Source organism: Heloderma suspectum, chromosome 2, assembly GCF_057233095.1.
Source record: "Heloderma suspectum isolate Gila_16-S chromosome 2, 16-S_ref, whole genome shotgun sequence".
NCBI classification, from domain to species: Eukaryota; Metazoa; Chordata; class Lepidosauria; order Squamata; family Helodermatidae; genus Heloderma; species Heloderma suspectum.
Genome location: NC_139459.1, coordinates 156,901,988 through 156,916,658, shown reverse-complemented (window position 1 = coordinate 156,916,658; position 14,671 = coordinate 156,901,988). Strand labels below are relative to the sequence as shown.

Below are 14,671 nucleotides of genomic sequence, written 5' to 3'. Positions count from 1 at the left end.
CCCCAGGATGTTGAGAGGAATGGGATTTCAGAGCATTTTACTACAATCTGCTTCCAGGTTCTGTTTAAAGAGCTGGTGCGAACATGTCAAGGCCAAATGGCCTAAGATGATATATTCTAAATCACCACCTTTATCCATGTGACCCTGCCTGGGCCTTAACATTGGTGTCACAGGTCCTGCTTTCTAGCCCATCATTAGCAAATATGTGATTGGTGAATACCAGGCACAAGACCTTTTAAGTGGCAGAAATCTCTCCCTGGGGGGGTTAACAAGCTCCCTCCCTTCTCATTTTTAGATGGATGTGGAGAAACATTTTTGTTCTGGAAAGCATTTTATCCTTGGTTTTCTGGAGGTTTTCTGCTTCTTTGTTTTGAATTTTATACCTGATGCATATTTTCATTATGTATGTTTTCATGTATGTATATCATGTATAATGATACATGACATCATGTATATCATTATATACCTTTTTCCTGTTAGCAAGGAACAAAGAAGATATAATTTAAAATAAACAATCATTTTCTGGTTTACAACTCTTTGGACTTTCTACCAATGATTAAGGGTTAGACTGCACTTACTCAGTGGAAATTAGTTGGCAGGGAACTTAGAAAGAGGTTTATAAGACCGTTCTTAGAAAGAGAGCAGTACCATGATTCCAGGCCCAAAATCCAGCTCCCAGACCTAGAATCTCTCTTCTGGAGCAGGGCTCAGGCCAACAGTAGCTGTGTCAGAATGCTGCCTGCTTGAATACTGCTTCTGATTGACTAGTAAATCTCACAAAAACTGGAAATCCCATAGAAATAATTTGATTTTAAATATTTTTATTATTTTGTATTTTGACATTTTCCCCATTGTTCACCACTCGGGAATCTTTTAAAGATATTGAGCAGTCTATAAATGTTGTAAATAAATTGATAATGGGAAATAAATTTACACAAATATCCTTCAGCATGATCTTCTAAAATTTAGTTTTCATTTCCTCCTCATGGTAATAGGCTTACAGCAGCACAGTTCCTGGCTCCATTCCTCTCCAGCCCCCACCCCCACCTTCAACCCTAGCAAAGATGGTGGTCCTCCTCAGGCTGCTCTGGCTTTGGACTGTCCTCTCTTCCCCCTAAGTAGAGTTGAGAGGAAGCTCAGTAGTGTAACCCACCAGTGCCAACCACCCATTTTATCTCCACTTCAGAGCCCATCACAGGGAAAGCTATCAGTCCACATCCCAGAAGACTGAGAAGAGAGCAGGCCATCAACATGCCCACGTATGGAAGATGACTCTGGAGCAGCCTTCCCTGACCTGGTGGAGTGGGACTTCTAGAGGCATCTGTCTTTCTGTGCGCATGTGTGAGATGGGCTATGCAGCAGTGCAATCTAAACATACGCTGCTGGCACCACTCTTATCCCTAAACCTGCCTTTCTCACCCTGGAATGGTGACCTAACTGGAGTATTCCAGATGTGGCTGGAAACAGTGGTGGAGGGCACACCTTCTTCCCCAGCAGAGACTCTGCTTTGGCTCCACCTATCGTTGGCCACTTTGCCCTCCACCCTACCAGTCCTAATAGGCACCAACCACTACTTGAAAGGAGCTGGCACAGCGAGCAACACAAACCCAGTAAGGCTCTTGTTGATCTGTACACTAGCATCCTGAACCATATGCAGTTGTAGATCTAGATACCAAGGCACCACCTTCATATTTTATTTAGTTTGGATCTCTCTCTCTAAAAGAGGTCTTCTCCTCTTCATTGTTTCTTTAAACCTCATAGCCATTTTTCTGCTCCACACTTCGAAAGAATCTCTCCAATTTCTCCCTTTCTAGGGAAACACCTTTGCTCAAAATCCTAAAGAATCATTGGCAGCGGGAGTAAACAAAACCGGACTAGATGGGCTAATGGTCTAACTCAGTATCCAGCACCTTCGTGGGCTCCCAGTACCCTCCATTCCGCAGCAGTGGCACGTCGTTCCATATGCAAAAGGGCAAAAGAAGGCACCGTTCCTAACGTTTACTGGAAGATCCCTGGCGCTTCCCCGCCCCGCCCACAGCCCCTGCCTGCCGACCCCCACGGACGCCAGCCTGCCTGCCTGCCTGCCTGCCAGTGCCCCCTCGGCACGCCCCCCCGGGCCAACCCATGCCCTGTCCAGTCAAAAGGCCCTGCACGCACGCGCGCCCCTCCCTTTCTCATCGCAGCTTCCCGCAGGCCTGGCCATAGCGCCCGACCGCTCTGTCCTCCGGGCGGATGCGGCCTCCCTAGCTCGCACGCACAAAGCCGTGCACTGTTGCCCTGCCAGCCCCGGTACCTGCACTCACGGCCGGCTGAGCAGCCGGCCCAGCAATGTCAAGGTCCTCCTCGGGCCCGAGGCGCGCACGGGCGCCTCTCACTCCTTGCGCGGCGAAGCCGGCTGCGAAAGCACAGTGCGCACGCGCTGCTGGGCCAGCCATTTGGCGCAGCTTCCGGTCCTCCCGTTAAGCGCTGCCCATAGACGTACTCCTTTATCTCTATGGTTATGCTGCAGCCGGGAGCAGGAAGTCCTTCTTCGAGAGCTGGCCGGCTGCTCTTGGGGTGCTTTGGGTCCCCTTGCGTGGAAGGGCGGCGGCGGTTCTGTGCCGTTTACAGCAACAGCTCCCCCTACGGCGCAGAGGTTGGCTGTTGCTGGCGTGGCAAATGAGTGGCGGTTCGAGGAATAGCTGCCACTGTCTCCACTTGCTCACCTGTCCTCCCGCTCTGGAGGAACTGCGCTGCCCAGAGAGGAAGAAAGCGCGCGCAGGTGAGGAAGTCCCTCTGCCTGCTTGCATGTCTGCACTCTCCCTGTGAATGCTGCAGTCACCCCAAGAGAACCGGTGTGCAAAGGTGGCAACTCAGCCCATTCTCTCTCTTTCTCCTTAGTGTCACACGAGCCACCCAGAGAGAGAGCGCGCGCGCGCGCGCACATGGGGAAAGAAAATGGGAGGCTCCCAACAGCATGTTGCCGAGGGACCCCCCCCCCCCAACTTAGAACATGTTCTGAGAATCAATGAGCAATCGCACACCAGGCAGCTGGAATGGGTATTATGTCAGGATGCAAAATTTCCACTTCTGTTTCCTTATATCTGTGCTTCATTACCTGCAAGAGGGTCACAGAACTGATTATACTAATGGCAACACTTCCAGTTCCAAGTTAAACTTGCAAGGCAACTAAGGCAAAGGGACCCATAGAAATCGGGGGAAGAGCAGCTCTCCATTTTTGCATTAAGTGCTTGCCCCTGCATATGGCAGCAGTCAAATGGAAATGGTGTATGTAACCCACTATCTCAGTGACTTGGGGCAGAAGAAGATATGGCAGGAAGAGTGGGTTGGGACATCAAAGTAGAATGGGCCACAGATGTTTATACACTGTTCCCCTTTTACCCACTTCCTCTAGCTCTCATGCCTGGTAGCTCATCCACTGAGCCCTCCTCTCTTGTGGTGCTGCTATTTAATACCAAGTCGGTCCACAATAAGACCGCACTCATTCATGACTTAATCGTGGATGAGAAGGCCAACACTGGAGAGCCAGTGTGGTGTAGTGGCTAGAGTGCTGGACTGGGAGTCGGGAGATCCGGGTTCTAGTCCCCACTCGGCCATGGAAGCTCACTGGGTGACTTTGGGCCAGTCACAGACTCTCAGCCCAACCTACCTCACAGGGTTGTTGTTGTGAGGATAAAATGGAGGAAGGAGGAGGATCATGTACGCTGCCTTGAGTTCCTTGGAGGAAAAAAGGCGGGATATAAATGCAATAAATAAATAAATAAATAAATATTACTTGGGTGGGTGAGCTAGGTGGGGTTGACCTGACTCAGCTCTGCCCACCTGGGTACTTGGTGCAGCACCAACATAGGTTGGAGGGGTGGGGGAGTTGCTGTGGTTCATAGAACTTCCATCTCCACCACCAGGAAACCACTCCACCTTGGAGCAGGCCTTGCGGGGTTGCACCTGCTGTTGGGCCAGAGAGACAGACTGGGGATGCTGCTGGTGTACTGGCCACCCTGCTGCCCAGCATCCTCCCTGACTGAGCTGGCAGAGGCAGTCTTGAGAGTGGTGTTGGAGGAACCCAAGACGGTGTTTCTGGGTGACTTCAACTTCCATGCTGAGGCTGTCTCTGGAGTTTCAGCTCAGGGCTTCATGGCCTCCATGACAACCATGGGGCTGTCTCAGTTTGTCATTGGCCTAACACATGAAGCAGGGCACACCCTAGATTTGGTTTTTGCTCTAAGTTATGAGTTGGGTGGGCTGAAGATTGGGAGGGGAGGGGTTTCCAGGTAACCCAATTGTCATGGTCAGACCATTTCCTGGTGAGATTTGAACTCACAATGTTACTTCCTTCCTGTAGGCATGACGGACCAATTCAGATGGTCTGCTCCAGGAGACTGATGAAATCCAATGGATTTCTGAATGCTCTTGGGGATTTCCAGTGCAGAGAGCTGGTGATCCAGCTAGCCTCACTGTGTGGAACAGTGAGATGCAGAGGGCCATCAACTTGATTGCACCTGAGTGCCCTCACCAGTGCTGTAGAGCCCACTCTGCTCCTTGGTACACTGGGGAGCTGCAGTCAATGAAACAAGCTGGACATCAGCCAGAGTGCAAATGATGTAAGAGTCGAAGCGAAGATGACCAAGCATGCTCTAGAGCACATAATCATGCCTATCGTGTGGCAGTGCGGGCAGCAAAGAAGACTTATTTTAATGCCTCCACTGCATCCTCAAGTAGCTGTCCAGCAGAACTCTTCCAGGTGGTCTGGGGGTTGTTAACGCCCTCCCCAGCAAATGGGGCCCTGGCCCCATCGAGGACCTGCTGTGACCTTTTTGCATTGTGCTTTGAGGACAAAATCGCTTGTCTCCACAGCGAACTTGACGCTGTTGTTATCACAGTTCTGGTTGAGGTGTCTGATGCCACCATTTGCCCAATTTTATGGGATCAGTTGCAGTTCTTGTGACCAGGTGCTTGCAGCAATGCGACCAACCACATGCCCTTTTGATCCCTGCTCCTCTTGGCTAATAAAAGCTAGCTGAGGAGGTATGACTGGGTGGGTTCAAGGAGTGATAAATGCTTCCCTATGGAAAGGGGTAGTCCCTGCTGTCCTTAAGGAGGCAGTAGTGCGGCCACTCCTGAAGAAGCCCACTCTGGACCCAGTGGTATTAGACAACTACACCTCAGTCACAAATACCCCTTTCTTAGGGAAGGTACTTGAGAAGATTGTGGTGGAGCAATTGCAGGCACTCTTGGAGGATACTGGTTATCTAGACCCATTCCAGTCTGGGTTTCGATCTGGTTATGGGACTGAATCAGCCTTTGTTGCCCTGATGGTGACCTTTATCAAGAGAGGGACAGGGTGAGTGCAACCCTGTTAATTCTGCTCAATCTCTCATCAGCTTTTCATACCATCAACTGTGGTATCCTCCTGGATCAACTCTGTGGGATGGGTATCAGAGGCACTGTGTTACAGTGGTTCTGGGCCTACCTGTGGGGCTGATTTCAGAGAGTAAAATTGGGTGACCATTCCTCAGCCCCTTGACAATTGAGTTATGGGGTTCCACAGGGTACCATCTTGTCCCCAGTATTATTTAGCATCTATATGAAGCCACTGGGAGCAGTCATTAGGGGATTTGGAGCCAAGTGCCATCAGTATGCTGATGACATTCAGCTCTGTCTCCCTGCAGCATCTGAATCGGGAGAGGCTGTGCAAGTACTGGATCAGTGCCTGAACTCAGTAATGGGCTGGATGAGGGCCAATAAACTGAAGCTGAATCCTGGCAAGACGGAAGCCGTCTGGGTGAGTGGTTCCGGAGTCTGGGAAATAGGCATTGCCTATCAGGTCTATAATTTTGGGGTACTCCTAGATCCATCACTGCCGCTGGAGGCCCAAGTGGTCGCGGTGGCTCAGAATGCCTTTTACCAGCTTTGACTGGTTCGCCAGCTATGGTCTGTCCTGGACAGAGATAGCTTGTCCACAGTAGTACAGGCATTAGTAACCTCAAGACTTGATTACTGTAACGTGCTCTATGTGGGGCTGCCCTTGAGGCTGGTCTGGAAGCTGGAGCTAGTGCAGCTAGTGCAGCAGCTTGGCTGTTGTCAGGTGCTGTCCCCTTTCAGCATGTAACTCCTATGCTGAGGGAACTACACTGGCTTCCTATTCACTACTGGGCCAGATTTAAAGTATTAGTACTAGTGTACAAAGTCCTAAACAACTTGGGTCCAGGATACTTGAGAGAGTGCCTTCTCCTTTACCAGCCTACCCGGTCATTGAGATCATCGGAGGGCTTGCTTCTGGTGGTTCCACATGGACCTATGGCCCAGTTGGAGTCCATGAGGAAAAGAGCATTTAACGTGGTGGCCCCCTTCTTGTGGAATTCCTTGCCTTTGGAGGTTAGGCAGGTTCCAACGCTGTGTTGCTTTCAACGCTGTGTTGCTGTGTTGCTTTGAGTGATCCAGCAGATCACTCAAAGTGATGTATACAATTGAGATGATTTTCCTTAGAAAATCATGCAACCTAAATCCAATATAAAGGTTAAAACAGAAGACAATAAAGACAAGAATTAAAAATTGAGTTTAAAAAGTTGCTAATCAGTTCAATGAGTGCTGGCTCAAGGTATTTGGAGCCCTTGGGCAAGGCAACCTGATATCCAAATTAGATGTGACATGGAATTAGATGTGACATGGAAGCAGGCCGCTATCTTCAACATGGAGGCTGTCCAGAAGAATGCTAACAGTTCTCTGTATCTTAGTTTGGAATTGGGTTCATAAGGAAAGTAGACCCACTGCTGCCACAGGTTGAATGTCTTGTTGTGTAGCTTTTCCCACAAAATCAAAAGCTTGGTTCCAAAATTCACATATTGTTGGACAATCCCACCACATTTGTTGATGAGTCCCTTTGTCTTCCTCGCACCTCCAACGACTTGAATTCATATTATGGTTGATGTAACTTAGTTTAATTGGAGTAGCATACCACCAGTGTCTTGCCTGTAAAGTGTTTTCCCTCACCCAGTTTCATTGCTGTTTTATTACATGGTGCCAACTATTATTCTGAACTAATTGTACATCCAAAATCTTTTTCCCACACTAATTTGACACCTTCCGTTTGACCAACAACCACATCATTTTGTACTTTATATAGGTTAACTTAGGACCCTTTACTTCAGATTTTCCAGCCACCACTAACCTCTCAAAGCTGTTAAGCAGTTGAACAACTTGCACCTTTGCTGTCAGGTTGGAAGTGCTGTTTGGTGGACACAATGCCAAGGTGCCCTAGCCTCAGATAACTGCTCCCAAAGCTGTGCTCCTGTTTTGGTCAAAATAGCGAGCGTTTCTATAACCGGTGCACTTCAGTGTGAGAACAATCACATTTAGAAGTTTATATCAAACCAGGAGAGAGTTTATATCAAATGTGGAGAAAAGACGTGGCAGACTCCCCACTACTGTACAAAGAAAAAATGAAACACTGAAATCATATCCTGTTGAGACTGAACATGGAATACTTAAAAGAATTCAGTAACATATTCCTATGCCTGGGAAGGTACAATTGCCAAATCCACACGCAGTACCGGAAAACCCAAGTACATCTACTGAGACTCTTGTCAGAGTCATCTTGTAAGAATGACAACAATGTTACTACTCAGATCATCACTGGCTCTGTCTGAGTTATGCAGAAGACTTTGAGTTTAGAGGTGAATGACTGAATACCTGAACTACCAAACATTTCAACCCTACTGATTTGTAGACCTTTTCTCTGTCTAAACACACATAGGACTGTGCCCTAAAGGTGCTTCCAGACACGAAGGTCCTAGTGCTAACAGTCAAAATACATTATGCAGCTATTCCATCTTTTCTTCCTTAACAGATTTTTTTCTAGAGATGGAAGAAGCAGTGCAAAAACACGTGAGGGCTACAAATGGAAGACAATGTCATCTGGATCCCCTGTAAAATTCTTTGAATGAGGCAGTGTCATTGCACAATAAAAGTCTTGTCTGGAAGCATCCTGAGTGCTACTGGACTTAGTTGTATCTGCATACTGTCAGGAGTTTCCTTGTTGCTGTTCAGTTCTTGATGAAGAGAGACAATAAAGTTCTTGTTTCGCTTCCATGTAATTCTCTAAGCCTTGCATGATGCCATATTTTGCCATTACATCTCAATGGCCCCATTCTGGTTAGCACACTCCAAACTAAAATCAGGAACCTACTAGAACCATGGTTTCTGATTTTGGTTGGACAGCAAATGCTAGCCATAATTTGCCATTTTAGATAGCATAGCAAACTATGATTCATAAGGAAATGGAGCTGCCCGTAAGAGGGGAGGAAGGAGGAAATAGCCAAGCCTGCAGCTAATTTCCAGGCCTCCAAGCTCTGATTTGGAATTTTGTCTTGTGTCACTTTTAGCTACTACACTACTAATGTTCTAACGCCACTGGGGTTAATAGAAGTGATCTGCTTTTTTTTTTAATGTTCAGTGCGGAAAACTAATATTTTGCAGTGGATAAAGGTATGTTCCTTTACTACCATTATTTATGAATGCAAAAGGGAACAGAAAAAGAGTGACAGAGTCTCAGAAATCAGATGGGCAATATATGTATGGACCATATATAGTGGAAGAGGCAGTGAAAGGCTGTGAAACTTCTTTCCAGACAGTCAGAAAGATAACCACATTATAAACTCCATCCAGATAATGTTATTGTCCTTTACTCAGACATGAATCAGCTGTTCTTCGCTAGCTCTGCTAAATATCACTCCAGCAGAGGCAGTTTAAATAAATATCATCAAAGGACAGTGTTCTATAAATTGAACCATGTTGCTGAGTGCACCAGTTTTATTTTTAACAGCCAATGCCACTTGTATGCGTTTCAGTGTTTTTCTTTCCTGCCTACTCAAATTTCTTCTTCACTCTGCTCCTACCCATCTCCTAGCCACCTCATTTCAACTCAACTGCAGAAACCCAAGAGACCAATTATTTGGGGTAGACGAAAAGAGATTGTATGTTGACGGTAAGGCTTTAAAAAACTGTTTTGGAATCAAAGCTAAAAGATAAATGCTATATTATCATGCCAAAACCAGAATTGAAAACAACATGTATAATTAAGGAGGAAAACAAATTGTTGTAGCCAATTCTTCTGAATGTCTTGAAGTTTAAAGAACTGATTAATGTTGCGATCTCAGGTCGACATGCTTCCATCAGCTCTATTAAGTCAGGAATATGATTCAGACTTGTTAACTAATAGGTGCTGAACATTAAACAACTTGAGCTATAGCTCTGCAGACATTGGGGTTATCTACCTAAATCCCACCAGCATTTACACAGCCTATGCGCAGGACTGCAGTCTTAGTTTTCCAGATGGATAGCCGCTAGTGCTACTGATAAGAAGACATTGTGCAGTTACAAGTTAAAGACAATGTCATCATAAAATTCAGTGAATGAGGTGTGGCAATTGCACAATAAGACCCTCATCTGATAGCACCCTGAATTACTTACTTTCCCAACAGCCTTTATTACTTTTTTCAAGAAACAGTGGACTTAATTTGAAGTCCTAGAATCTGTTTTCAGTGCCAGGGGGTCCTGCAAGATGTTAAATAATAATGAAGGGGTTTCTGAGCATGTGCTTAGTGCATTTTCCTTACCAATATGTAACCGCAGGTTGCTCACACACACATCTGGGATCAGAGGAAAGGCTTCCAACTCAGAGAGTATTTTCAGAAAGTAAGCCCTGATGAGATCAAGTGGATTAGCCTCTGAAATCAGTTACAACAGTACCCATCTGAAATTCCTGAGCAGAATTAGCTGAGATTGGTAGCCTACTGATGAGAATGGTTCTAATTGGGAACCTTCCGCACATTCACAAAACCAGAAAGGACTAAGCAGCTTTGAGATTTAAAAAAAAATGTTTGAAAATTGAATTTTAGTAGACAGAAGAACAAATGAAAGCATACATCTAAGTGCCAAAGTCATTACTACCATTGCAAACACTTGCTGTATGGTTTGGACACTTTCAAAAAGGGTATGAATATTCCACAGACATTTCAGAAGTGTAATAAAATGTGGTTGTGAAAGGCAGAAAAAAAAATCTGATGACCAAAGACAAGCATCCCATGAGACCTCATCTTGACACCTCTGGTTGTTTTCAAGGTTCGGTTTTTAACCCATATTTAACTCTCAAGGTAAAAAGTACATTAAATGCTGCATTTATTTATTTTAAACTATTAAAATAAAAAATCCACAGCAATACTCAATAAAACAGTGTCCACAACAATTCCTTTTCCTGAACACATCCTTGAGTGATCAACACTATTCTACAGCATTCTGCTGAAACAAGCAAGAGGCACCAAGGCTATCATCAGTCAGGCTGAGTGGGGTGGCTGCCTTAGGCAACTGATTTTTGGTGTCATTAAATGGCAGCAAATTATTAATAATTAATATAGTGGTAGTATTGTATTTTACTCTGAAGGAGAGGCACTTATGGGATATTCTGCCTCAGGTCCCCAAAACACTTGGTCAGCCTTGACTCAAGAGCACGGGCACTATTTGCTGTTCTCCCGCAGGCAACAATGTATTTTCAGCCAGGGTGATCACTTGGGTCAGGAGAGGGCAAGCTCTGGTCCATGGGCCTAATCCTCTGGCCCATTGGGCACCCTCTGTGGGCCCCACCCCCTGCCCTCCCTAGTCCCCAAGCCCTGCCTCTGATCTGGAGAATTGGGGAGAGAAATCCCCATGTTATCTCCAATCTCTGTTTTTAAAAAAATATATATTGTTGTTGTTGTTGTCATCATCATTTTTCTCCATGCAGAGAGAGGCATGGAACTCTGCACCTCTCTTCGCACAGAAAAAGGAATTTGGACTGTGCTTGCAGGAGCTGGTTCCTGAAAGCCCTAGCCAAGCTGGGTGTCTTCTTCCTGTGCTACTTGAATCCCAGTTGAGGTGTGAGCAGTGCAGAAAGGGATCAGGCTGGCTTTTGCAGGACCAGGAGCATCTCTATGTCAGCCTAAAATCCTGCTTTTAAAATGGGGCTTTCTGCTTCCGTTTTAAATGCAGAATCACGACAGACTCCCTTTACGCATGCTTCCTTCCCCCCTTTCCCCCTTATCTGAGTCTTCCATATGTTTCATTGATCTTATTGTGAGATTTACTTTTTTCACGAGGGAACTCAAGCGAACTCAAGCGCTGTAATTTGATAGCTCATTATCTCCGATCTTTTAAAAAATGGAATAAAGGTCATTTAGGGTGCAATCCTATCCAGATAGGTAGCCACCTCCGAACTTGGAGGCAATCACCTATCCAATGCAGGGCCGGAGAAGCACAGAGGGGGGTCATACCCTCCACGCTTCTCCTTCCCTGCATTTTCAGCTAGACAGCTGATTGCTGAGTAGGGAAGGAGGCTGCTGTACGACACATTGGATGTGTTGTACAAGCATTTCCGCCCTCCCTGCCCCGGAACGCCTCCTGGAATGCCCCTTTTTGGCCGCTCTGTGCTCCTCTTGTGAGCACGGAGGATGGGGCTGTTCTGCGCTGCCTCCGAGGCACAGCGGAAGTGGAGGGAGGTCAGTTCCTGGAAAACCAGATATCCTATGGCTGTCTAGCCACTGTGTAGCGGCCATAGGATTCCTCCCTCCATGTGGGAGAATCCCTGGAGGTTAACGATGTCATCTAAAGGACCCACAAACTTCCATGAGTAACCAATCTCAATAGGATAAAAGCTCCTTGTGAAGAAGCCCCAGCTAAGTCATGTGGGGTATCCCCATGTTATCTCCGATCTCTGAGGAGGCAGGAGAGAAAACACTGAAATGCATACAAGAGGCATTGGCTGTTAAAAATAAAACTGGTGCACTTAGCAACATGATTCAATTTACAGAACACTGTCTTTTCATTATATTTATTTAACCTGTATGCCATCATCCTCACATACTGCCATGGGGATTCTTCTCCAATGCTTCCTGTCCTCCGCCTCCAATTGGGACATCGGTGGTGCAGAAAGGAGGCGCCCAACTCTATCAGCACTTGCAGGAGCTGGTCCTGCAAGTGCCATCTGAATCTCTTTTGGGGATTCAGGACAGGGGCCTCCTTGATGTCATTTGGCTTGGTCCAGGGGGGCACTCTGGCCCCTGGACCAAAAGTGGTTGCCCATCCCAGACTTAGGTACTATCTTTTCTTTACTCAGCACACACAGTCACATCTTTACATTCATAGCAACCAGCAACCAATGGTCTGTGTCACACTCAGCAAAATTCCAAAATCCATGTTGCTGTAATATCTTTATCAGGCTGACCAAAACATCTCTCTCTCTCTCTCTCTCTCTCACACACACACACACACCACCATGCAAGCTTTTGAGGTCCTCAGATGTCTTAATTAGGCAAGATGTTATAAAAGGCAGATTTGGGGGAGGAATTGGGAGGAGGGGAAAGGTGACTAGATAGTGAAGTCATATTGACCCTGTTCAGACACACATTGGGGAAAGCTAACCATGGTGCAGGGTGGTTAGCGCTAACCACTGTGAGAGCCCCTGCCACACATGCAGGTAACCACATTCCACAATGTGGTTAGGCCAACCATCCTCTAACCACCCTCCCTCCTGCAGGAACCTGCCGTCCTCCAGATAGGCAGCCAGTCAGCCCAGCAGCCTTTCGGTGCTTGGCGCTGGTGGCAGCCATTTTGTGCTTGGTACTGGTAGCAGCCAGTTGGCTGCTCACTGCTGGAGGTGGCCAGGCATCCATTTGGCATTGGTGGTGGCCATTTTGGTGCTTGGTGCTGGTGGCGCCAGCTACACCCCATGCCATGTCACACATCCCCCGGTCCCATCCTGCAGCATGGCCTCACCTGCTCTGAAATCTGCATGTTGCTTCCCGGGGGCATATAATGGCAGCCCATTGGCCTGATGTGAAGCACATTCGAGATGCCTATGTGGGCCAAGGTGGCATGGGCAGCCATCAGTGATCTGCTTCCTTTGCTTCCGGCATCTGTCTGTGCAGAGGCAGGCACAGCCCCAGTCCCAAATTATCCTCAGCATCCCCATTGCTCCCAGTGCCATTGCCCATGCCAGCACCTGGGCATCGCTCAATGGCGCAAACGTGTGACGTGTTTGTTGCTGACCGCAAAATGGCCCTGTCCTGGGGAAGTCACAATCCGCAAATGGCCACAGCCCATGCCCTCTGCTCCCCCCATCCCTGCAATGCCCATCCCAAGCTTGGAAATCGGAGAAGATGAGCCACCCAATTACATGTTCCCCTACCACAACTCCTCCCATGTGTCTTCCCCACCCTCCCCCTCCCCCTCCCCTCAGCCTCAGTGGCACCCGTGGGTGCAAAGTACCACAGGCCGCTGCAGTAGGTGAGGTTTTATTCCTGTGCCAACACCTCCCATCCCCAATGGAGCCATCTTCCCCTGTGGAAACATTGGCTAGAGGGAACCCATTAGAAGATTTCATCTGTGCTTGAACTGCTGTCCTGACAGCACAATAGGTGATATAGAGGAACTCACCCTCTGCATTGGCGCTGCCAATAAATCTGCCAAGGCACCTTTACTACTCCAAGCCATTGGTATACATTGACCAGCACACACCAAGGCCGTCTTCTCCTTCACCTCCGAATGTATCCCACATTCCCATCAGGAAGGCAGTCCCACCATAGAACACTGCAGCTGTTGCTATAAAGTGATTTATTTGTGTGCATGCCAGGTGTGTGACAACTACAGTCAACCAGCATACCTGGGAAGCCTAAGGAAGCCATAAAAATGCATAAGGAACTCTCTGGGAGTGGCAATGGGGCAAGTCCATGCTATTGAAGGTATTAGGACATGGATTTCTGCTGCTACTAGGGAAACGGTGGATCAGATTACACAGGCATGACGCTCCAGATACTCAGTCTGCAAAGGGCATTCAGCTGCAACATGGAATTGCGAGGCATCACCTGTGACAAAAACCATGGGTAATGATCCCAGATCCAGTCAGCAATGGCAGAGTGTATCTTACGCACATCTGCCAGGGGCCCACCCATGGGTGCTGGATTCTGTCTCTGCTGGGCATCACCCCCACCCCTGCCTTGCACCTCCACAGCGTCCGTGTCCACCCCCGGCCCAGGTATATCTGGGTGGTCCTGGAGAAGAGTGTCGCCATGTGAGTCGCAGATGTGCAGAAGGCAGGACACCACCATGACATCTGGAACAATATCCTCATCTATATTTAGTAGCGTGTATAGCCATCTAGCCATCAGCCTCCCGAAGGCACACTCAACCGCAGTCTGGCCTGACTGTGGTAGTAGTTGTAGTTCTGTTGCTTTGGCAGGCGTGGTGACCAGTATGGGGTCATTAGCCAGGTCTGCAGGATGAACCCCTGGTTCCCCAAGATGAGGGGTACAACTGCTATGTCACCAATTAGTCTTGGTAGATTTCTCAGATAGCATCCCGTTGTAAGTTTGTCTGCCAGAGGGGAGTTCCAGAAGACAGAGGTGTCATGGCAGTGTCTAGAAACATCTGCAAAGACATCCATAAAACACCCCTTGTGGTCAGTGAGGGCCTGCAGTGTCATGCTGTAGAAGTGCTTGCAGTTGAAGAACTCAGTGCAGTGTACGTAGGGTGCCAATATATGCATGTGGGTGGAGTCAGGGCACCCACGGCCCATGGGAAGCCCACATCATGGAATCCCTTCATCTCCAGTCCTCATGACATCTGAGAGGTACAGCTCATTCAG

General features: G+C 47.6%; 2 protein-coding genes across 9 annotated transcripts in view; one reads left to right on the top strand and one right to left on the bottom strand.

Moving 5' to 3' along the window:
• Nucleotides 1–2,393, bottom strand: part of KPNA1 (karyopherin subunit alpha 1) — an 85,701-nt gene extending 83,308 nt beyond the window's left edge. For all 3 annotated transcript variants that reach the window (XM_084835298.1, XM_084835296.1, XM_084835297.1), the window contains exon 1: nt 2,294–2,393. The gene's annotated coding sequence lies outside the window, so the exon portion shown is untranslated. The remainder of the gene's footprint in view (nt 1–2,293) is intronic.
• A 112-nt stretch (nt 2,394–2,505) lies between these two features.
• The window catches only part of FBXO40 (F-box protein 40), a 37,209-nt gene continuing 25,043 nt past the window's right edge, over nt 2,506–14,671 (top strand). The window contains exons 1-3 of one of the 6 annotated variants that reach the window (XM_084835291.1): nt 2,506–2,761; nt 5,670–5,782; nt 8,906–8,983. In XM_084835291.1, coding sequence (XP_084691417.1) covers nt 8,975–8,983 — 9 coding nt within the window. In that variant the 5' untranslated portion in view covers nt 2,506–2,761; nt 5,670–5,782; nt 8,906–8,974. Of the gene's footprint in view, nt 2,762–5,669; nt 5,783–8,890; nt 8,984–14,671 lie in introns of those variants that run through there. The other 5 variants (XM_084835290.1, XM_084835292.1, XR_014787890.1 and 2 more) reach the window with 5 other exon arrangements.